Source organism: Syngnathus floridae, chromosome 21 (genome assembly GCF_059516105.1).
Source record: "Syngnathus floridae isolate MCC-2025c chromosome 21, RoL_Sflo_1.0, whole genome shotgun sequence".
NCBI classification, from domain to species: Eukaryota; Metazoa; Chordata; class Actinopteri; order Syngnathiformes; family Syngnathidae; genus Syngnathus; species Syngnathus floridae.
Window position 1 is genome coordinate 8,617,850 of NC_142433.1, and position 24,323 is coordinate 8,642,172.

Consider the following 24,323-nt stretch of genomic DNA (forward strand, 5'->3'; position numbering starts at 1 on the left):
AGGATTTGTTCCCCCCCCTTATTTTGAGAACGGTGAGTCCTAGACTCCAGCTGTTTTTTTTCTGTCTTCCTGGGGGTCTGCTCAGGTAGTGTGGCAAATCTGAACAGGTTCCCTCATTCCTAGCCCAAGTTACAGGGGGGAACATATCCTCATGGGTGGCCCGTGAGGATATGTTCCCCCCCCCCCTTATTTTGAGAACGGTGAGTCCTAGACTCCAGCTGTTTTTTTCCTGTCTTCCTGGGGGTCTGCTCAGGTAGTGTGGCAAATTTGAACAGGTTCCCTCATTCCTAGCCCAAGTTACAGGGGGGGGAACATATCCTCACGGGTGGCCCGTGAGGATATGTTCACCCCCCTTATTTTGAGAACGGTGAGTCCTAAACTCCAGCTGGTTTTTTTTTCTGTCTTCCTGGGGGTCTGCTCAGGTAGTGTGGCAAATTTGAACAGGTTCCCTCATTCCTAGCCCAAGTTACAGGGGGGGAACATATCCTCACGAGTGCCCCGTGAGGATATGTTCCCCCCCCCCCCCCCCCCCCCCCATTTTGAGAACGGTGAGTCCTAGACTCCAACTGTTTTTTTTTTCTGATGATTTGTGCAGTGATACTGTTATTAATGCACTTTATCAATGTCTTTGGCCTTATTTGGGTCAAACAACTTTGTTTCTTTATCATATAACATACATAAAAATAATGACTTTAAACTTTATTAAAAAACATTATTATCTATTTGTTTGTTTATTTATTTAACATCCAATATTGTAAAGTTATCAGTGCACAAATCATTTATTTACATTTACACCGTTTTAAATGGGGGGGAACATATTCTCACAGGGCACCCGTGAGGATATGTTCCCCCCCTGTAACTTGGGCTACAGACTCAAGGTCTGTCTGTATTAGTACTGTTTATTGAATTATATCTTGCAAAATTATCAATGAAGTTAAGAAGTTAAATATCTTAATATTGTTGTCGGGCCAATTAGTGGACCAACAACTTTATTAAAACATTATAACTGGCATAACTCAATTGGCATTAATTTTGTTCTTTACACATTTTATTGAAATTATTGACAGACGTGCACTGATAACTTTACAATATTGGATGTTAAATAAATAAATAAACAAATAGATAATAATGTTATTTTTATGTATGTTATATGATAAAGAAACAAAGTTGTTTGACCCAAATAAGGCCAAAGACATTGATAAAGTGCATTAATAACAGTATCACTGCACAAATCATCAGAAAAAAAACAGTTGGAGCCTAGGACTCACCGTTCTCAAAATAAGGGGGGGGGGAACATATCCTCACGGGGCACCCGTGAGGATATGTTCCCCCCCTGTAACTTGGGCTAGGAATGAGGGAACCTGTTCAAATTTGCCACACTACCTGAGCAGACCCCCAGGAAGACAGAAAAAAAAACAGCTGGAGTCTAGGACTCACCGTTCTCAAAATAAGGGGGGGGGACATATCCTCACGGGGCACCCGTGAGGATATGTTCCCCCGTGAGGATATGTTCCCCCCTTGTAACTTGGGCTAGAAATGAGGGAACCTGTTCAAATTTGCCACACTACCTGAGCAGACCCCCAGGAAGACAGAAAAAAAACAGCTGGAGTCTAGGACTCACCGTTCTCAAAATAAGGGGGGGGAACATATCCTCACGGGGCACCCGTGAGGATATGTTCCCCCGTGAGGATATGTTCCCCCCTTGTAACTTGGGCTAGGAATGAGGGAACCTGTTCAAATTTGCCACACTACCTGAGCAGACCCCCAGGAAGACAGAAAAAAAACAGCTGGAGTCTAGGACTCACCGTTCTCAAAATAAGGGGGGGGAACATATCCTCACGGGCCACCCATGAGGATATGTTCCCCCCCTGTAACTTGGGCTAGGAATGAGGGAACCTGTTCAGATTTGCCACACTACCTGAGCAGACCCCCAGGAAGACAGAAAAAAAACAGCTGGAGTCTAGGACTCACCGTTCTCAAAATGGGAGGGGGGCACAAATATTCACGCCTTGACATTTTTTATAGCGTTCCTGTTACAATTTTTATCCCACCACCTTTCACTTTGCTTGGGACAAAAGGAGCCTTCAGAACTGAAATGTCTTCTCAATTATTCATTCAAATCAATTCACTGAAATCATTGTCGTTATGAAAGATTTGATCACAAAACGTGTGTGGCTTTTTCTTAAATGAACACGTTTGACATTGCTAGAGTGTCAGCTTTTAATTATATTGCGCTGTCATTTTAAAGCAAATTAATAAATGCAACAATATTAATTCGCTTTGAAAATACCTGAGTAATAAAATGGATGGATGAATGATGATTACAATTAAGAATAAAGTCTCCTTTGTAATATATACTCCTTGTAGCATGTAACGGTACCCAAAAGGAGGAGTTTCTTTGCATCGAGGTTTATGCAAAGAGCTCACGTAATTATATCGTTGCTTTTTGGTGAAGTGAGTGAGTGTTCCGTCTTTACGACTGGTCTTTGAATGCACCCCGCTTCAATGGCAGAACGCGGATGAATTTAAAGACATCAAATGAGAATAATCCTTTATAAAAATTAAAATTGACTGACGCAAACGTGAATTCTTCATGTTTTTATTGAAAACAACATAGTGCTGACGCCGTACGACGTCGTACGGCATCGGTTTTTCGCTTTCCAAACAAGGCGTGCGCGCTCCCGCGGCAGGGGGAACAAAATCTCACGGGGGAACCAAATCGAGCACAACACCTGTTTGACCACGACACATGAAGAAATGACCACCCGCAACGTTTGGTTTAGGTTTTTTGCGCTTTTTAAATTTTATTGCTTAAGTCGCATTTTCTCGACGAGCTGAGCACGTTTTCTGAATTGTGCCTCTTCCGTCACTGTGGTTAGGTTGGCATAGTAAAAAGTTCTCAGGGGGCTTTAGAGTGCCGAGTTGACCACTGCGCATGAAGAAATGAACATCTGCAGCGTTTGATTTAGGTTTTAGGCGCATTTTTAATTTTATTGCTTAAATCGCATTTTTTCGACGAGCTGAGCACGTTTTCTGAATTGTGCCCCTCCCGTCACGCTTCGACAGATCGAAATTACGTTTCTCACTATCCCAGGGTGACAAGACAGAGTTCACAACGCACATACAACTAAACAACACAGGAAAAATAAAACAAGAAGTCAACAGCAATTAACAATAAGAGTGATAGCACGCTAGCCGCTCCCGACGCACAGCAGAATCCGGAAAGATGACAGTCAACCAGGCCACCGTGAACACGAGCACACAGCAGGCACGCACTGTCCGGTTCGTGGATCCTATCAGGCGAACGCAACCCATCTTGTTGTCCCGCGAACGAACGTACGCCAGGAGAATGGAAGGCACGGCTGGGCGAGCTGGGTTGGCCGCAAGCCTGGCCCGATGTCTCCGTGCTGGCCCCTCTTCTCTTTTTGTTTACATTCACTGAAGCTAAACGCGTACAACTTGAGACGTCATGAGACGTCACTTCCGGCTGGCGGCTCGGTGCAGTCAAACTCGTCTGCGCAGCAAATTTAAATTATATTTTTCAGAGCAACAGCTTCCTTTTCGTTGTTTCGATCGTCAATTTATATTTATAAGCCCATAAGCTAACGAAAACTGATTTATACACATACCGGTGTCTCTGGGCCTTTAATTGTTGGGTAATTGTAATTAAACAATTGATACTGATACATTTTTACCATTTTTTTTATTTGCCCCTTAAATTTTTGCAACACTGTATTTAACAGGTTTACGTGCCATGATTTGTACATGATTTGAACACGTAAAGTAGGCAAAAACTTTCCTTGTCTGACTAAAAGAACAGTTCAAAATAGAAAATTGGACGATCGTAAACAGCTATCAGGACCCTGTCTTTATCGTATTGGTTACATGAAAACAGTCAACAGATTGTGAAAATGAAGAATAATTTATTGAAACAGATACAAGAATTTCATCACAAATGTCAATTAAAAAGCATACAGGATATATAGATTTACTCTTTCAAAACACACAACAGACAAACCCCTAGTTTGGTCCCAGTATTAAGAATGAAAAGAATGGAGATAAAAGTGGTCACTTTGTATTTATAAAAAAGACATCATTTGTTCTGATGCATATTACATACATACATTAAAAAAAACAATCCAAGGTGCAGTACCAGAGAATTCTGTGATCCTTGGCTTCCTGTAATCATCGAGGTGGGGGTAGGGCTATGGAGGATAGCAAAAGTCTGTGACTATGATCCATATTGATATTTGCTGCTATTATAGCGTGATGACGGTGCCATCCTCCTCCACCCCTCCCCTTGGCAGGGCCAGGCTGTGTCGTGGGTCCGTTTTCAGCGAGCTGAGAATTTTGTGCAGGCTCCCGTTGCTGTGACGGAGCGCCGGGTTGCTACTGTGATAGGGTGGCTGAGAGCTGGGCTGATTGTGGTGGAGGTCTCTGAGGAGCTGGTAACTCAGGCTGCTCTGATGCTGCTGCGGCTGGTGCTGGTGGTACGACCCCCCGTTGAGGCTCGTCTGGGAGTGAAAGGAAGCGGTGGATACGACCGATAGGGGGCGTGACGGAGGCGTCACTGTGGGACCCGAGGCCACTGCAGTCAGTGTATGCCGGTGCTGCGAGCGATACGCGCCGGGCGTCGAAGAGGCGTTGGACCTCTGGGACGGCCGCTTTAGGCTGCTCTCAATGACAATGTCGGTCTCGTCGTCGCTTTCCAACTCATCCTGGTAGCCCTGAGCGCCAGAGGGCAGGGGCACGGACAGAGCAGGGTACCCGGTGGAACCGCTGCTGTCTGACGACTGGCCCGAGCTGCCGGAGATGCGGCTGCTCCGCACCACATTGTTGCGCTGGTTGACGGGCTTGACGGTGACGATCAGGTTGTGGCTGTTGGCAATCATCATATCCGTTACCTGGTCCAGCGACTTCCAGCTCACCTCGATCCCGTTCACCTCCAGGACTTCGTCGTTGACCGCTAACAGACCCGTGCTCTCGGCCAGCCCGCCGGGAACGAGTCGGGATATGAAGATCCCCGGCACCTTTTCCAAGCCGTGAGGCGTCACGCGCACGCTAGTGCCGTCTCGGATGTAGAATCCCAAGGGCTTCTCCGAGCCGTGGCGATAAAGTCGAACGCGGCGGTGCGATTCCGGCAGGATGTCCACGTCGATAATGGAAGAGACGGGCCGGAAATCCTGTGGCATGCCGATGCGGATTTGTGCCCTCTTTCGGTTGATGTCGTTGTTGCGTAGAGCCACTACAGTCTTCTTCTTGCGAGTGATGGTGTTGTTGCTAAAGTTAGTGCAGTCCATCTCTTCTGCAATGACAAAAAAAACTTATGAGAAGGAACTCCACTTTTAAATGCAACCTCCTGTTCCAAATCGCACACAGATGTACTACCAAGGATCTTTCCTCGGAGAGTCCCGCTAATCATTTACACATATTGCACCAGCTCTTATTACGGAGGCTCTAAAAAAACTCAAGAGCTTCATTTTCAAGAGGGTTCTGAACTACAAGTTAAAAATGACATGGTGATTGTAGTCATGCCTGTTTACTAATGGGAGGCCGTGTGCAGAATAGCTGAGTGTGCAGTGTTCCTGGATATGCTGTGCATCAAGAGAGAGTCCTTTCAGGCAGCTCTGCAATGACTCAAGCCTTTTTCCACCAGCTTCTACCGTCGCTGCTTGTTAAGGAGGTAACCGAAATCGCGGATCACCCCCTTTGAGCTCGCTGTTGTTCACAATTTGAACAGGAAGATGGAAGCCTGTCAGACTGGACTGAAAAGACAGGGATTTGGCATTCCAAGCTAAGCAGGACCTAAGCTGGTTGGAAACATAGACCGCCCTGCTCATGAAACAGATCAGGGTGAACATTCCAAACTGTGCTGAACTGAAACGTGCACAGTCCGAACACCCCACAAAGGAATAGGGGCTCTCTAAACGATGAGTCAATATTTCACAGGAAGCTTGCTCGGAAGCGCTCCTTTGAGGCTGGAAAAGGTTCAGAAGCCAGTTGGCTCCACTCTTCCTTCCTTCTGTGCACTTTTTTGAAAACAGGGCTAAAAAAAAGATGAGTCATTCCACAAATAAAGCAGGTGTCGTCCCCCACGTAGCAAGTCATCATGTCTCAAATCGGAGACGTCCGCATTTCGTGTCTGTCTCAGGAGTTGAGATTAGATAGCAAGGCTGAGCTTTTCTCAACAAGTCCATTCATGTGCTTTTCCACCTCAAGGGGCATCACTGAACTCGTTTTCCCCCTTGCAACGCGTTTCGACTCGTCGCGTTATTGCTCTCATTGCCATCTGCCCCACTGTGAAGATGTACATTGTCTGATGGGTGCCAAAGTTTCAGACGCTCCAACAACCCGAAAAACGTTTCTCATACATTTGAGTCGACCTGCCTGCAACACCACGCAAGGTGAAAGGTGCAAGGTTCATGTGAGCATGTGACCTCACCCCAAGAATGTTGTCGAAAATGTCATCTATGAAGGCATCCACTTTAACATGGATTATTGCTACCTACTGGTATTGATGCAACAGCATCAATACTGATGTGCCTTTAAACAGAAAGTGACTTGGCCTGTCACTCATCGCCATCCAATCCCATCAATTCTATTAAATAATCATTATCAGCTTTTGAAAAACTCAGATACTCATGCTACTTTTCCATGCACAACGATGTCATCCACGATCTCAAGCGCACATGCTGGCGTATGGAGTTGAGACGTCTCATCGTAACGAGCAAGGACTAGCATACTGTCCAGACTATTCCGACCCACAGCCCATTCATTCACATTCCTGTGCCCCAGCAACACCTCGGACACCCCGCCCCCTTCCATCCCTCCCTCCCTCCCTCCCTCATGATGGCGTGACAAATTACTGAGTGACAGAAGAGCCCATAATCGCTGGAAAAGGAGGGGACGGGCTCCACATAGGGCGACGAGTGAATAGTGTGAGCATGAGGTCACTCAATTCTGTGGTGGTGGCCTTCATTCCTTGCCCCAAACTCCACACATGAATCCCAAACACACCTGGAAGAGGTTGCTTTTCAAGGCGCCAGATCCAAAGTGACACACAGAACAGTAGTGGTGGCGGCTAAATGGGCTTCTCTGCATCTGAGGCACGTATTTTAAAATGCAACTGTGAGCACTGGGAACAAGCAGCCAAATAGACACATTCCTTTTCTTTTGCCCACGAAACATTCAAGCGCGTGCGCACACACACACGCGCGCGCGCACACACATGCACGCACGCACGCACACACACACACACACACACACACACACCACCCGCCTAGCGGATGACTAAAAAAACAAAAAAAAACAGGCATGGAGTTCATGTCGGAGACATCCCGGGAAGACTCGAGCGAGTGTTTAGCGTTGAGATCGCTTCCAAGGTACATCGAGTGAAAAAAAAAAAAAAAAAAAAAAAGCGGCTCAGCCAGAGCGAAAAGAACTTGAAACAGGCAAACATATTTGACATTCTTGCCTGGATGGAAAATATTGGAGGAGCTGGAGAAAGCAACCCAAAAGCAACCCAAATGCATCAGTGCCAAAGACAAGAAAGCTCGAGTGCGGTTGCGGCAAAAGTGTGTCTCTCGGAGAACACAAAAACACCAAAGGAATGTGAGGTTATTTGGAAATGCACACCTGAGTGCTCCAAACTGCAAAAGGCAAACAGGTCCCATTGAGGTCAGATTGCAGATGAAATTTGACACAGGAAGTGGCACACACGTTCCAGAAGCTAGCAAAGGTTGGACTCAAGCAGAGTCCCAACTGTGTTGCTGCTGCTGTCTTGACATTTTAAGTCTAGCCATCAAGTGAATTTGTGCGCTTGTTTTGTGGCAGAGTGGATTTGTCAGTGAATCAGGGCAGGAGAATGAGGCCAAACAGGTTTTCTCTCTCGATCATCTTTGCACGTATGGAGGCCAAGCGGCCGAGCTGCTTCCCTCCCCCTTCGCAGGCACCCCAGCATTGGCACATCTGGGATGACTTAAAACGAGGATACCTCAGAAAGGCGTTTCACGTTTAGCCTTCTCTGTAGGGCTCGTACCCCCTTCAACGGCAGCGACGAGTAGTTAATACGCGGCGACATCACGTGGGCCAACAGAGATTAAGATCAAGACTGGGGCACTTTTCAAGGGAAATTGAGTAGCAGCCACAATGGACGTCAACGCAGGAGCATTCCTTCCACCTTTCAACGGGAACAACCTCCATGACATGATCAAATATCTCTCACTGGGGAGAAAGGGCTGTTTTTTATTCAACTACAGCCAGCGTGAAACATGCCGCAGCGTCTGATTACCGTAATTTTCGGACTATAAATCGCGTTTTTTTCATAGTTTGGGTGGGGGGGGCGACTTATACTCAGGAGCGACTTAAATGGGGTTTTTTAACAAAATTTTACTTGATCATTAACACCACTTACTTACAAGTATAGTTGACCACTTCACATGTTATTTTTAGTATAGTTGATCACTTCATATGCTTTTATACATATCTTTATCTTGTACATATTGAAAACATAAAAATAGAGAAAAAATCAAATAAAGCAATTAACACTTTAAAGCGCCATATCCAAGTCCACTGTCTGCTGTATGCACACTTGCTCCATTTTGCTCCTCTTATATTTATTATGTTATTTGTTTATTTATTATTTATTCATCACTCTTATTTATTCATTGTTTGTGCCTTATTGGTTTTTTTTTGTGTTGTTTACGTGTATGCATATTGTGTACTATGTCTTGTCACCGTGGGATAGTGGAGACGTAATTTCCATCTCTTTGTGTGTCTTGACATATGAAGAAATCGACAATAAAGCAGACTTTGACGAAACAACCAAATAAACAAAACAAAAAATAATACATCTGAAAAAAAATATATATATTTTCAGACGAAACTGGATGAGGGCGCTCTAAATGGGAAGGGCTTAAGGAAAATGGCACCAAAAAGAAACTCATATTTTGTAGGTAAAAAACTTCAAGTTGTAAAATATGCAGCCGAAAACAGTAATCGAGCAGCAGAAAGAAAGTTTAGAGAACCGTGATGTACCAAAGCATTACTGTAATTTAAATTTCAAGTGACCTCAGTGGCGCGGCGCGGCGGTTGTTTACATAAAGGACAAACGTACCCACGTACGTACTACCGGCATCATTAGCGGCTTTGTTTCTAAGTGACACGGAGGATGCAGAGATTGAAGGAATTAAGGATTTAGAGTGACATAGAAGGTTTGAAAAACTATTATGGCTTTTACGGACGACGGTCCTACTCTACTGAGCTCTCGTTCACCTCCGTGGATCGAAGTCGGGGGCCGGCGCTCGGCCGGGTGGCTGTCCGCGGACGGTACATGGGGCTCGGACATGGCTTTTGCGCACGCCCGGTCCTATTGTATGGAGCTCTCTTCCACATCGGTGGCTGGAAGTCCACGCCACCACACGCTTGGAAGTTTGTTTTGTTAAATAAAGAGCCGTTTACCAAACCCACATCTTTCCTTGTACTTTGTTAACGCTACAATATAGTTATATAGTAGATCTGTGGAATAACGACGAGGCTGACGTCAGGACGCACGCGCGGCGTTGTTGACAAAGGACGAGGAATTTGATCGATGGATTTAATGATTTAAAGTGCACAGATGGTTTGATAATATTGCTTATATAATAGTTATTTGAAATATATCGTTATAAGGGCCTGTAGAATATTTTGAATTGCAAGCGCCGTCAGCTGCGCGCACCCATTGTTGACAAAGAACGATCGATGGATTTAATGAATTGGAGTGACACCGATGGTTTATAAATGTGTTATTTATGTAATAGTTCTCTTTAATAACTCTATATGTTACGTCAGGCCCATTCTCAGCTCTTCGTTTGTGTTTGTCACGTTAGCATACCTATCGTATAGCCTGTTGTTGCTATTGTATCGAACGATCGATGGATTTAATGAATTGGAGTGCCACAGATGGTTTTATAAACATGTTATTTATGTAATAGTTGTCTTTAATAACTCTATAGGTTACGTCAGGCCCGTTCTCAGCTCTTTGTTTGTGTTTGTCACGTTAGCATACCTGTTGTTGCTATCGTTTAGCCTGTTGTTGCTCGTTCATGACTGTTCTTGGTGTGGGATTTTGTCAAATAAATTGGCCCCCAAAATGCGACTTATATTCCGGAGCGACTTATATATGTTTTTTTTTCACTTTTTGGGCCAATTTATGGCTGGTGCGACTTATACTCCGGAGCGACTTATAGTCCGAAAATTACGGTAGTTCATGAACGATAATGTATCCGTGGTTGACCCAGTTGCCATGACGAGAGATAGCAGGAATAAAACACACGATGCGGCGGTGTTGTTGGCGGGAGAGGCTGAACGGGAAAAAAACGCACGACTGAACCGCTCCCCCTCTTGAGCTCTACGTCTCGATATCTTCTAAATATGCCAGGGATGCGCAGAGTTGGGAACCCGTGTGGCTCATCCTCCAGGAGTCACTTTCTAATCTTTCTTACGGGCCGGCTGACGGACGACAGACAACGAGCAGACAAACGGGATTTGTCAGTGCCTGTGCTAGCAGGAATGTAAAAGGTTGCGAGGTCCATCTGGCCAAAGAGAGAAGCTCGGCAGGGACAAATCGACAAACGACTCATTTCCTTGGGCAAATAGTGTGAGTGAGGGACCATTTCAAGGCTAATGCGGGATCAATACGATGGTATCTTTCTTTTCTTGCGATGAAACAAAACCTATGGCACGGCTTTCTCAATTGTCAAATGTCACGCGGCCACATCTGGAGATGTTTAGCGCATTCACTACTGAAAAGAGGAATTAAACAAATACGTACACATTGCAATTTGATTTGTGTGCCACCAGGGAAAATATTGTTATTGAAAGTTCAAAGAGGGTTGTCATGTTCTTATTGATCCAAAAAAAGGTTTTCATTGTTGCCACACCATTCCTTCCTTCATGTTTGTAGTTGACTCAATGTGAGCTGTGTGAACGAGTCAAACTGCCGCCTGAGATAGGAAAGATGCGTTTTTTTGGGCTCAGAGGCATAGGGACAACCTATACTGGACTCAGCGGTGCCTCTGAGGTCCCCTTTCTAGCCCCAATTGAGTACTACACTCAGTGATTCCCCAAATTGGCCGTTCTCAATCCTCCTCCCACACCTGAGCCCAATGATTACAGCAAAGAAAACTTCCTGCGCGTGCTGACACATATCCTCGGCTTCTTCCTGCTTCCCCCCTCCCTGACTGCATTGGCTTACCTCATTCACTCGGCCTGCCTACAAACATGTCAGCCAGAGGACTTCCACACCGTCGTCATGTGTCTATTGTTTTTCTCCCCACACTAGCTCGTTTTCCTTCCTTTCCACCCTGAAGTGCTGAGGCGGCCTAAGTGAGCTCACGTGCTTGAAAGGAGCGTGCGGGATAGAATGTACAGGAAGCAAACTTCGCAAGAACCCCCTTTTAATTAACCAGCAAAGCCACTTTGTAATTACGATGTCCCAAAATATCAGTGAGCGAGTTCACGTTTTTGGGATGCGGGCTGACACAGCGCTGAGAGGATTGTCAAGACTTGAAATGCTTTTTCACAAGACACAAGATTTGAATGCCTATTCTTCTGAGACACAGCCAAATCTGGAAGTTCTGCTTCTGTGGTTGAGCGGGATTTCAGCTGCACGGTCACAGCGTGCCAGGCCTAGCCTGCTTGCAGCTGAGCTGTAATTAAGCAGGAGCCACAGTGAGCGCAAACCGGCAACTCGCAGACGCCACTCGTAGCTCAGCAGTCTTCCTTCCCGCCCTCACTTGTGCTTGATTCAACCATGATCGTGGTCTAAAGTCGATCTCGGGACTACTCCTGGAATCAGTACCTCAAATTTCACTCTGGAGAAATAGGATTTTTTTTTTTTTCCTAAATCTGGACAACAGTTCCGTGAAAGTAGCCCCGTCCCCGATAGCAGGATATTGCATGCAGTAACCAAGCCATGAGGACATAGAAGAAACTCAATGGACCCCAACATCAGGGCGGGCTACGTCTCCAATCCGTAATAGCCTTAACACACAGGCATTGTGGCGTCTCCGTTATGAGTTTGGCCCTAACCCCAAAAGGCAGCAAAAGAATCAGGTCCACCATTCAGTCTCTGTGCCACTCATCCAGAATGAGGGGAAACAGACGGTTTGGTGCGTTTGTCCAAATTAAAACATGTCACCACACACACATGTCAGGAATCTATCACACATCACATGCTTTGCTATTCCAAGAATAGCAAGAGGTCACAGCTTTTTGTCCTTGTACCTTTTCAAGACCGACACTAACTCAGGAAGTTGTTTGTTTGTCCCTTAAGGGACAACAACTAATTGAAGCAACCCCAAAACAAAAACCTTCACCCCGCCCAACAATGTCTGGAAATTTCCCAGAGGGGGAGGAGGCAGAATCAAATGGTGGATGGGGTCATGGTTCAAAGCCTGGTCGTAAAGTAAAATGAAAAGCCCGGAGGATACACAAACACCAAGGCGGGTTTGCCAAACACCACAAACCTTGTGAGTTTCATTAAAAAGAGCCAGCGGGGGCCGTGACGGGCTGCAGCTCACCAATTATCAAAAACTTTTAATGTTGGCTTGTTGATTTGCAAGACGGGTCACGGTGGAATTTCAACCCTAAGAGCGAGGTGGCTCCCCACCGTAGTGTACTTGGGAGAGGCATCGTGCGAAGACACCACACTGCTTTTTTACTTCTTGGCGAAGAGAGGTTTCCTTCTTAGCGGGGACCTGGACTGATTCGCCAGCCACGTGCGCACCCAGCTGCGTTCCTGACAGACGTTGAAGCCTTCCTAGAGGTGGCCGTGGTTCCTGTGCCGCCGGCTTGCGCTTCAAAGTCCCCGGGCCACCAATTTGATGAGCGCTAAGAGCCAGAAATAACATGCTTTATGCTTCCACTGCAGACTGTCTGCAGATGTGGGCTTGGGCAATGGGCTCGTGCTTAAGCTCTGGTGTCTGTCTCTTAAGGCAGACAACCCGTTGAGGGAGGGGGCCCTCGACTTGACCTGTCCAAATCTACGTAGTATATGTGCGGCTTTGAATGGGACTACAGTGTGATCGTTCAGTACCTGGACTACCTTGAACTGGATTATAAATAGAAAAAGAAGCAATGTCAAACAAATGGGACTGCCACAAACTCATCAGATCAGGATCAAGATAATCATCAGGATCAAGAGTCAACGGGTGCCTTCTCACGGCTGTTATGAGGAAGGACGGCCATCGCTCTCGTCGGTATGGCAGGCATGCCAGTTAATCAACTACTGGAAGCCTTCCAATATTCAAAAGAGCCATAGAAACAAGAGTTTGACAGATTCATTTTGAACTTCACCGAAGCAGAATGTGCGGCGGGGGCGGCTGGTATCCATGGAGGCTTTTCAAACCTGGGCCGGCGTGATCTCGCACTTGCGTGTTGACATCCGGCGTGTGCGAGCCCTTTGGCAGAAAGCAGAGGCCAGCCAAATGTACGCCAGTTGGCCGCGTCCGCCGCACACCAAAGAACAAGCTAACATTTGCGGCCAGCGCCTCCAGCAAGATAATACAATGAGAATGGATTGAACAAAAACAAGCTGCTTCCAAGACAAGTAAGCTTACAATCCTGCCCAGAGGAAATTGGATGTCTACCTGCGCTTTTTTAGTTCTTCAGAAAGGAAACTATCAAAAACAAAAACAAAAAACATTTGTACTCTGTCATGAAAGCAAAGATGGAGGGAGGCTGCAAAAACATCTCGCGCTTCCTCTCGGCATGTCGCTCTTATTTTTTTTAATCTGTTTTAGTGATTGTCCTTGGCCTTGCCGCTCCGTTGGCGTCAACGTTCAGCCTTCCCGTCTCTTCCCTTTTGTTGAAAGTTTAGTCTGAGCTCAAGCGTGCACTTCCCCGACACTCAGCAGAGCTTGCAAAACAAGCGGGGCTGTTTTGATTGGACAAAAACATGGGTGTGCCGCCAAGCTAATGCTCTTAAGGTATTCTGAGCCAATGACTTTTTTTCTCGCTATTGAAATTAGCAGATGTCATCACAGATCATCAGAATATATACGTGATCGGGATTCGTGGGCAAAACAAGGAAGCATATGAAAGAAACCAGAGAGATTTTTGTCATCATCATGCAGATCTTGCTACCTGATTGCTATCCCAAGAACTTTGACGAATAAGAACTGGAAGCATAGAATTGTCCAATTGATCTTAAGATGAAGGCTGACCCGAATGTGTCCGGACCACGTATGAGGTATTCAATTTCTTCTTTCTGATTCTAATGAGGTCAGGTGTGTGAGCCTCAGAAAGACAAGACTGTTGGCTGCAATGCAGAAGCACTTCTAGTGGGAAAACTGGAGTGGCATTTTTTTTTTTTTTTTGGTCTTCCCTGTACTGCAACGGGCAAGAGTGACTGGTGACGAGCGGATCTGGGTTAGATTGGTTTCCTGTCTGTGTTGGCTCAAAATAAACAAACGTAGGCAGACAGGTAGGCAGCCTTCTCGCATGCCGCCGTGTCCCAGTTGGCACCGTTTGTCATGCAGACCAACAACAAAGTTGGCAACTCTTAAGTTACTTACACTCAAAGCTTAGGACAATTTCTCATTCAATAGCGTGAGAACATGTGTATGTCCAAACCTCTGACTAATAGTGCACATGAATATTAATGAGGCACAATTGCATATCAGACCTCATTTGCATACTCATTGGCAGGTGAGGTCACGGGCCGCTACTCCAAAGTTGTTTTTAAGTGGGAAGCAACGGGCGGAAATAAGACGACGAGTAGCTCCCACTCGGGCTGACGGGGTGTCGTCTTGCTACAGGCACAGGCACACACAAATGGAGGGAGTCGCTCTTTTCACTCCCATCTTTTGTCTCCCAGTAATGTCTGGTCTGCCAGGATACGAGCTTTGCTCAATGACCTGATTTCTATGGCCTGTGTGTGTGTGTGTGTGTGTGTGTGTGTGTGTGTGTGTGTGTGTGTGTGTGTGTGTGTGTGTGTGTGTGTGTGTGTGTGTGTGTGTATATATGCATGTGCGTGTCCTTCCTTTGGATAAGACCGAGAGGGCTTAAGCGGGCAGACAGAAACATCCAGCCAATCAGAGGGCATTAAACACAGCGGCACACACAAAGCCTGACAGGAGGTAAACAAAAAGGCCCGATGTAATTGGATTAGGAAATGTTGCAAAGGGAAACTAAACCGCTCCATTGCTGCTGTCACCAGCCAAGATGCATTTCACACAGATATATATATATATATATATATATATATATATATATATATATATATATATATATATATATATATATATATATATATATATATAAAACTTTTCCTCACCCCCCGTGGGTGGTCTCTTTTTCCCTTCAAGCTCGGGTCCTCTACCAGAGGCCTGGGAGCTTGAGGGTTCTACGCAGTATCTTTGCTGTTCCTAGTACTGCACTTTTCTGGACCGAGATGTCAGATGTTTTTCCTGGGATCTGTTTCAGCCACTCCTCCAGTTTGGGGGTTACTGCCCCTAGTGCTCCAATGACCACAGGTACCACTGAAGTCTTAACTCTCCAGGTCTTCTCCAGCTCTTCTCTGAGCCCTTGATATTTCTCAAGTGTCTCATGTTCCTTTTTCCTAATGTTACCATCATTTGGGATGGCTATGTCAACCACAACGGCTTTCCTCTGCTCTTTGTCCACCACCACAATGTCCGGTTGGTTCGCCATTACCATTCTGTCTGTCTGGATCTGGAAGTCCCAGAGGATCTTGGCTTGGTCATTCTCTACCACCTTTGGAGGTGTTTCCCACTTGGATCTTGGGACTTCCAGTCCATACTCTGCACAGATGTTCCTGTACACTATTCCAGCTACTTGGTTATGGCGTTTCATGTATGCTTTACCTGCCAGCATCTTACACCCTGCAGTTATGTGCTGGATTGTCTCAGGACCTTCTTTGCACAATCTACACCTGGGGTCTTGTCTGCTGTGGTAGATTTGGGCCTCTATTGCTCTGGTGGTCAAGGCCTGTTCTTGTGCAGCCAGGATCAGTGCCTCTGTGCTGTCCTTCAGACCAGCTCTTTCTAGCCATTGGTAGGATTTCTGGATATCAGCCACTTCAGCTATGTTTCGGTGGTACATCCCATGTAGGGGCTTGTCTTCCCATGATGGTCCCTCCAGCACCTCATCTTCCCTTGATGCCCATTGTCTGAGACATTCACTGAGCACGTGATCCGTTGGGGCCTTATCCCTGATGTACTTATGGATCTTGGATGTTTCATCTTGGATAGTGGCTCTCACGCTCGCTAGTCCTCGGCCTCCTTCTTTACGGCTAGTGTACAGTCTCAGGGTGCTGGACTTGGGATGGAACCCTCCGTGCATGGTTAGGACCTTCCGTGTCTTGATATCTGTGGTCTGTATATCTTCCTTTGGCCACCGTATGATTCCTGCAGGGTATCTGATTACTGGTAGGGCGTAGCTGTTAATGGCTAGGGACTTGTTCTTGCCGTTGAGCTGACTTCTTAGGACTTGCCTTACTCGATGGAGGTATTTGGCTGTGGCTGCTTTCCTTGTTTCCTCGTCAAGGTTGCCATTTGCCTGTAGAATTCCAAGATATTTGTAGCTGTCCTCAATGTCTGCTATTGTTCCTTCTGGGAGTGAGACCCCCTCTGTGTGGATTACCTTTCCTCTTTTAGTCACCATGCGGCCACATTTCTCAAGTCCGAATGACATTCCGATGTCAGAGCTGTAGATCCTGGTAGTGTGGATCAGGGAGTCAATGTCCCGCTCGTTCTTAGCGTAGCTTTATGTCATCCATGTAGAGGAGGTGGGTGATGGTGGCCCCATTCCTGAGTTGGTATCCATAGCCCGTCTTGTTCATTATTTGGCTGAGGGGGTTCAGTCCTATACAGAACAGCATTGGGGACAGAGCGTCTCCTTGGTATATACCACATTTGATGGTCACGTGTGCAAGTGGCTTGCCATTGGCTTCAAGTGTGGTTTTCCACGGTTTCATCGAGTTGGCGATGAAGGTTCTCAGAGTCCCATTGATGTTGTACAGCCTCAAGCATTCAGTGATCCAAGTATGTGGCATTGAGTCATATGCTTTCTTGTAATCAATCCAGGCAGTGCTCAGGTTGGTACATCTGGTTCTGCAGTCTTGGGTGACTGTTCTATCCACCAGGAGTTGATGTTTTGCTCCTCTGGTATTTTTACCAATCCCTTTCTGAGCAGTGCTCATGTATTGATCCATGTGCCCGCTGATCTTATCTGATATTATGCCCGACATCAGCTTCCATGTTGTGGAGAGGCAGGTGATTGGCCGGTAGTTGGATGGGACTGTACCCTTTGAAGGATCCTTCTGGATCAGGATATATATATATATATATATATATATATATATATATATATATATATATATATATATATATATAAAAAAAAAAAAAAAAACTTTTCCTCACCCCCCGTGGGTGGTCTCTTTTTCCCTTCAAGCTCGGGTCCTCTACCAGAGGACATATATATATATATATATATATATATATATATATATATATATATATATAGGCCATGCTAGAGCTAGGACTTACCATGGCAAAACATCTTATGAAAATTTTCTTGACACACAGTTGACGGTTTCTGTTGTTGCCTTACCTTGTCTCTGTATGAAAATCCTGAGCAGGGGGTGCGCGGTGGACACGGCTTTGCAGAAGTTGTCATCATTGTTGATAGGCAGCAGGTCTCCGTGCACGTCGGCGTAGCCAATCATCACCTCTGTGTTGGTGATGCGGTGGATGTGCAGAATGAGCTTGTAGAACTCTTCAAACTTCCCCGGTTTGAGACGGTCCACTGAGAAGCGGCGGAATTCGGCACCGTACTGGAAAGTTGGAAAGACAATGTTTTCAAAAACTTGGCGCTCACGTGATTCTGCAGTGGAGCTCTACTTTGATGTGAACATGCCATTTCTTAAAGTTTTAATTTTGAAGTTATTTTATACTAAGCTAGCCAAATGCAAATCTACCATTTCACTTAGCTAACTTGCTCCTCAAGTGTATTTGTGAAGAGTATTTTTTTTGAGTTGCTTCATTTTGACCTATGGCTCACACGGAAGCCACAATTGAAGGTTTTGGCCGGGTGACGCATAGGCCTCAGAGCCTAGACGAGAGATGCCACGTTGAGGCACAAAGGCACGCCTCGAGAAATCAAAAGTACCCACAGGAGCAAGCTAACATTAAAAGAACTAAAGAGGAGTGCTTTGATATGACAATTACACAATCATTGATTAATTCAAAAACCCATCCCTGATATCCATGCAACTAATCATCACCATTATTATCATTGTCGTATGTGTGATATGCTCGTGTATATAACTCATGAACACTCACAATATGACAAACCGTTTTGTTTTTAACAAACAATTTCAGTCCATCACATTCCAGCCTTGGTAGCCTTAAACAAGTGCAAATCTAGGACGGCGAGTGACGGATCCTTCACTTTCGTATTTATCACGTCATGTTCGGGCACGTTAATCCCCAGCAGGCTTCAGAGATTGCCTTTTTCCCCCTTCAACAAACCAGTTTGTCAAGCGGCTTCCTTGTTACCTTACAGTTTGCACGGAGGAATCCACACTGGGTGGAAGGAAGTCAAGTCAAACACGCGCAAAAAAAAATATCTCGGATGAGTTTGCACAATTATTGTGTCCCGATTCTATTTTGTATTGTCTGAATAGTTTTGCAATGATATTGTTTCAGTTATGTAGCTCTCGAGATGGTCCGCCAATGTGTTCTTGCCAATATAGCTTTAAGAAAAGACAGTCGGACGTGTCACTGTCATTTATCTATGTTAGAAATACTGTTTAAAGCAGGGTTGGGCAATCTTGGTTTCAAATGATCAGAGTTGTTCACCAGCTTCTGCGGACCTTGCTAATTATCTGACCATTTGATTCAGGCCCTCCAGGATCGGGATTGCCCACCCCTGGTTTAAAGAAACGTCACGCTTATTTGAGCTAAGGGCCAGCAACACCTCCAGAAAATGGGATTGTGAATTTTCTTCAGTGATGTAAACGTCATGCTGTATTGTAGATTGCTTCCTTACCAATATATTGATTGTCCTTGTATCAGTTACTGGGAAAAAAAAAACACACAGCCACTCATATGGCGAGTTACTTTGGGGATGGCCACCTCTCCACTAAAAAAAACTAATGCGCATGCATGGTTCCACTGGTAACAAAGAACCGTGTTTGGAAATGTGCTTAAATCAAAGTTGTTGCCTCAACACCCTACCAACACACCACCCCCGACCAAAACCCATCCCACCTGGCCTGTGATAAGAGTGGGTGAAACCAGCTCCTGCTCCATAGGCTGGCTTATCAAAGAAACAGCAAGAATGCTAAGACATGATCGTGTGTGGTGCGTCAGCTCCAGGTGACAAGACGTCAAACCTGCTGTCCAAACGGAAGGGTGATGCATTCAAATATCCACAGAACTGACTTGCAATACTATAATATCGCAATAACTGGCCAACGATAGCAGTGGTATCACAATACCAGTGGTATTGATTGTGCTCTCATCAAAAATTACACCTAATGCTATCTGTGAATTGAAGGACACTGGCCCCAAGCTTCTTTTAAAATAGTTTTAATTTATGAAAACTCAATACTTAGATATTTTGCTATCGTTAACTGTGATATCACGATACATGACAGTATCACTGGAAAGTGGTAGCACAATACGGTCGTTGTGTGATGGTCGTCATATTGGAAAAGAAATACATCTATGATACATCTATGATATCAATTTACTGAAGAAAACTCACAATGCTTTTTGCCAGCTATATCGGTAGTATCGCGGAACAGCCGTTGTGCTACAGCCGCCCTCTAATGACAAACTGTCAAAGTTGGATTTAGCTGGCATAAATCGATGATCCCACCAAACTCTACCCGTTTGCTTACTTTGCACGATTGATCTGTTCGATCAGTCTTTCGGCCAGCGTGCAAACCAACAAAGATACTTGAACTCAGCAATGTGCAGCAAATTAGACATATTACGTTCAAGCTGAAATACTTTAACGTTGTTAGGAATCATATCTTCACATTGCTCTGTAGATTAATCACTTCAAAACCACAAAAACTGAGCACCATTGTGTAAAAAGAGTACAATCTAGCAAGCGACGAATAAAAATCCCAAAGAGAGGCGTTCAAAAACACATACGTGCATGTTATTTTTTCGCGTCCCCGTGCCGTCTTTCGGCTCTAGAAAACATTTAAACGCACCATCTGACTCACCTTGCTTTTCACCTCCACGGCGTTAAGATCCGCGTTCCGCAGGGGTTGAGACCGATTAAAACTTCGGTTCATTTTGGTAGTTTTAAAGACACAAACGCAGGCGGCGGAGAAAAAGACTGTGCCCGCTGAGAAGGGGGCGCACAATTGCAACAAAGTCCTTCGGGTAATTTTTTTTTATATTATTCCCTCTTTCGTAAGGCTTCTTTTAAAATCTGAGTAAAACTGGGCTCCGCCTTTGAAAAGAAGACTTTCCTGCCGAAAACCCAGAAAGCAACTCGCCTTGTGGACTTTTGGAGGCTTGGTTTAAGTTCTGAAATGACATCAGCGCTTTAAAAAAAAAAAAAAAATTAAAAAAAGGACGGTGGTCCTGCGACGCGTTCTTAGCAGCTCGTTTACCACGGTGTCTCAGAGATAACCCAAGTGCCGTCCGTGCCCACAATGGCACCTGAACAAGATAAACATTCGTGACTGATTAAATCATGTATGCTTCAAAACATATCGACCGATAATCAAACGAACAATTAAACGTTCAGCGATAATGAAAATGCTGAAGTATCTGAATTCCATTTGTTAATGAATGCAGCATTTCCTCATTGGTTTACGTATTAGGTACGTCTCTGTAGATTAAAATGATGATTTGGCGCTACCGCGTGGTTAACTGAAGGACGTACAAATAAGATTTTGTTCTCGAGCTCAAGTGGAGGCAGTTCACAAGACGACCAGCAGATGTCAATACGCGATGAAACAAAGCAATGACAATTTGGGTGAGAACCCCCGACAAGGAGACGAAATCGGTAAAAATACGGGGAAATGTGATTTAATCCTAATTAAGGTTAAGATTACATGACAGATATCACACAAAGAACTTTGTTGAACAAAGTGTTGATGCAAGTGCTTAAGAAATGTTCCTTTCTCGCAGCTTCGTGTGCACGGTTGCACGTTTGCACGATGTTCGTCACTTTTTTGGTGGTAAACGTTTGGATACTTGTGTCTTTCAACAGACTAAATGACTGAATTTTTTCTCTCTTACTTGAGCTCAAAACTATGACAATACAGTGAAGCCTCGGATTTCGAACGTCCCGGTTCTCGAACAAATCAGTATTCGAACAAAAAATTCGAGATTTTTTTGCTTCGGATGTCGTACGAGATTTTGGTTGTTGAACCTCGCGAGATGAGCCGAGAGGACCCGCATACCAACTGACTTCGTTCGTTATTACATTCTCGTTACTCCGAGGATTGCATCAACTCTAATCATGCCTCCAAAGGAAGCAAGTGGGAGCAGTAAAGCCATCCTAAAACACAAAGTCGCTCCTAAAGCAATGCGACAGTGAGCGCCCGGCGCGCTGCAGTTGCGCGATCCGACCAAATTAAGCTTCCTGCGCACTTAAATTTTGGAAAGTACATCAGGACTTTAAAAATGTTTTCTAAATTTTAGCGACCGCTCTGTCAAAATAATGCGACCAGCGCGTTGCAGTTGCGCGGTCGGCGGCGCGCTGCAGTTGCGCGATCGGACAAAATTAAGCTCCCTGCGCACTGAGGTCCACTTAAATTGTGGAAAGTACCTTAGGACTTTAAAAATATTTTCAAAATTTCAGCGACGGCTCTGTCACAATAATGCGACCAGCGCGGTGAAGTTGCGTGGTCGGCGACGCGCTACGGTTGCGCGTTCGGTGGTGCGCTGCAGTTGCGCGATCGGACAAAAATGCGCAAATGAAAAAATGCTTAAAAAAGGCGTTTTTTTTCGCTTGGAACGGATTAATTTTCCATTATTTTTAGTAGGCAAACATGATTCGAACGATTCACTTCTCGAACAGCCTTCTGGAACGTATTGTGGTCAAAAACCGAGGCTTCACTGTAATTTCTTGCGTTATAGTGTTCCCAAAAGAGTCCAGCTTGATTTGCACTTTCTTTTCGACAGAACCAAACCGCCATTAGTAAGCTTGCTGAAGACAACTTATCCCGATTATGAGTAAAATGTTTAATTGATCCCTGCTACAAGACCCCCCCCCCCCTCCCATGCTGTTTCCCCAAAATTGAGCAAATCCAATCAACAAAATGTGTTTCCTGTACATTTCGCTTTGCTGTTGGTGACAGTTTGATAGTTGGCCACATAAAAAGTCAGGCTGCAATATCTCTTTCCTTCACACTGTAATGCATCCCACAGCCGCACATTGACGACATCTTGTCTGCCTTGCTTGAAGTGTGCACGTCCCAGCCGGACCGCTTTTGATGCACGAAGCCCTCCAGGTTGGTCATGATTCAGCAGTACTCGAGGTCTTGCTTGTCTCTCTCAAGGAAAACACCGGCCATCTGGTCTCACGAGGGGTCAGAGGTTAACTCTCAGCCTGGAAATGAGGCTGGCGTTGCCAGGGGGATGGAGGCGGGGTGATGCGCGTGCGTGTGCGTGTTTGAGGCAAATGGCGGCAGGATCCGTCTGCTTCCTGAGTGAACATTAAACATCAACGAGTCTGGCGGATGGCCACGTTAGATGAACGGAAAGAGCCATGGATCGGCTCTAAAATAAAAGGATTATTCGTAAATTTGAGTATAGTTGAAGTATCACATGGTCAAACACAACATTTTGCAATTGGGATACATTTGGTTTGAAATGGTTTTTATTCTTGTTTTATTTCTCTATATCATTAACACATAAAATAACTCATGCCAATTATTAAATATAATCAATAAAAGAAATACCAAAATGTTTTTTTTTTAATATAATTAGGAATCACTCCGACTTGGTTATTTGTTTAAGCTCAAAGAATATTATTATTTGTGGCAGTCTGCATTGTAGTTAATTTCCTTGAAAGTACTGTCAAATATTTTTAGTACTATAAATTCAGGTAATTTTCACAAAGCTGGAGCTTTCACACACGTAAAACACACGTGCACACGCGTACACACCAAATTCAAATGTGTGTGTGTAATAAGTGTGAAAAATGTCATTAATGCAGTGCGGCTGCTGAGCTCTCAGCCGTCTGCTATTGTCACCCTCCTCTGGGAACTGTGAGGGCTAGCTAGCTAACTAACATCATCGCCATGGAGACCACAGCAACTATGCCCCCACACTGGCACGCACACTTTGCAGCCCCCGTACCTCTGGTCTTTGTTTTTGTTCACTGATAAAGCGCATGTGACTCGCAGGGCTTAGCGCCGCTTCTCCACACGCTCACACACACATACACGCACACACGCACACACACACACACACCCTCACACACACAAATGGAAAACTAAGCTAACATAATGATTTTTAATTATGGACCCTCGCAGCCGGCCAAGAAGGAAACATGGAAAGTCAGCGGGATTTGTCTTAGTGGGGTTCCCCTCGCCTCACATAAAATACATTACCTGCCTTTTCATTCGATTGTTTTTGGTATTGATCAATGCAACTATTCTCCACAGTTGTACGCCGATCTAGAAAATGTGAATCCAAACATTTTGATTTGTGTTTTAAAACTAAGAAATTACACCAAACTTATAGCTGTTGTGTAAAAAAGCAAAATTGACCATTTCTATTTCTGTAAAAACAAAAAAACAAAAAAAAGATTCAAAATACCGTATTGGCCCGAATATAAGACAATGTTTTTTGCATTGAAATAAGACTGAAAAAGTGGGGGTCGTCTTACATTCGGGGTCTAGACATTATACCCATTCACAACGCTAGACGCGCCAGATATCTTTAAAGCGAATGCTGAACTTAACTCCCCAGGCCAAAGCGAACCACTGTCACAAAGAAGAAAAATAAAAATAGCTGTTAGAAAGGTTCCTATGTTGATGTTAAAATGTTGGAAAGTTACGTCACCGTGCGTGAGTTACCTCAGCTTATCGCGATTGTTGGAGCTTGTGCGCAGCGGTAAGTTAAAGGTTGCTGGTATCGACTGAGTATGTTGCTGTGATCGTGTGCATCTTTGACACAAAGTGAGTATATACATTTCATTGTTACTACTGTCTACCGTTGTGCCGTTTGTCTGATCGTGGTTTATTCCGTGTGTGCACCGTTTGATTGATAGCTTCGGTGCGCTCCTTTAAGTTTGCCTCGCATCGTACGAGTAGCCGTTACGCAGCGGCACTAACGGTT

At 45.0% G+C, this 24,323-nt stretch overlaps 1 protein-coding gene across 2 annotated transcripts; it reads right to left on the reverse strand.

Moving 5' to 3' along the window:
- Positions 1-3,903: 3,903 nt before the first annotated feature.
- Positions 3,904-20,603, reverse strand: pard6gb (par-6 family cell polarity regulator gamma b). Of its 2 annotated transcripts, none has more exons than XM_088365533.1 (3): positions 20,243-20,603; positions 17,614-17,836; positions 3,904-5,305 (listed from the first exon to the last, which is right to left on the reverse strand). In XM_088365533.1, the coding sequence occupies exons 1-3, from the start codon at positions 20,312-20,314 to the stop codon at positions 4,260-4,262; spliced, it is 1,341 nt and encodes a 446-aa protein (XP_088221659.1). In that variant the 5' UTR covers positions 20,315-20,603; the 3' UTR covers positions 3,904-4,259. The 2 variants fall into 2 exon arrangements, with proteins under 2 accessions (XP_088221659.1, XP_088221660.1); XM_088365534.1 differs by lacking the exon at positions 20,243-20,603 and adding an exon at positions 20,169-20,212.
- Between the last annotated feature and the right edge of the window lie 3,720 nt (positions 20,604-24,323).

Coding starts and splice junctions, on each gene's coding strand:
- pard6gb (XM_088365533.1), bottom strand. CDS start 20,314: ATGAACCGAAGTTTTAATCGGTCTCAACCCCTGCGGAACGCGGATCTT. Junction 17,837..20,242: donor CCGTGGAGGTGAAAAGCAAG/GTGAGTCAGATG, acceptor CCAACTTTCCAG/TACGGTGCCGAATTCCGCCG. Junction 5,306..17,613: donor GATTTTCATACAGAGACAAG/GTAAGGCAACAA, acceptor TTGTCATTGCAG/AAGAGATGGACTGCACTAAC.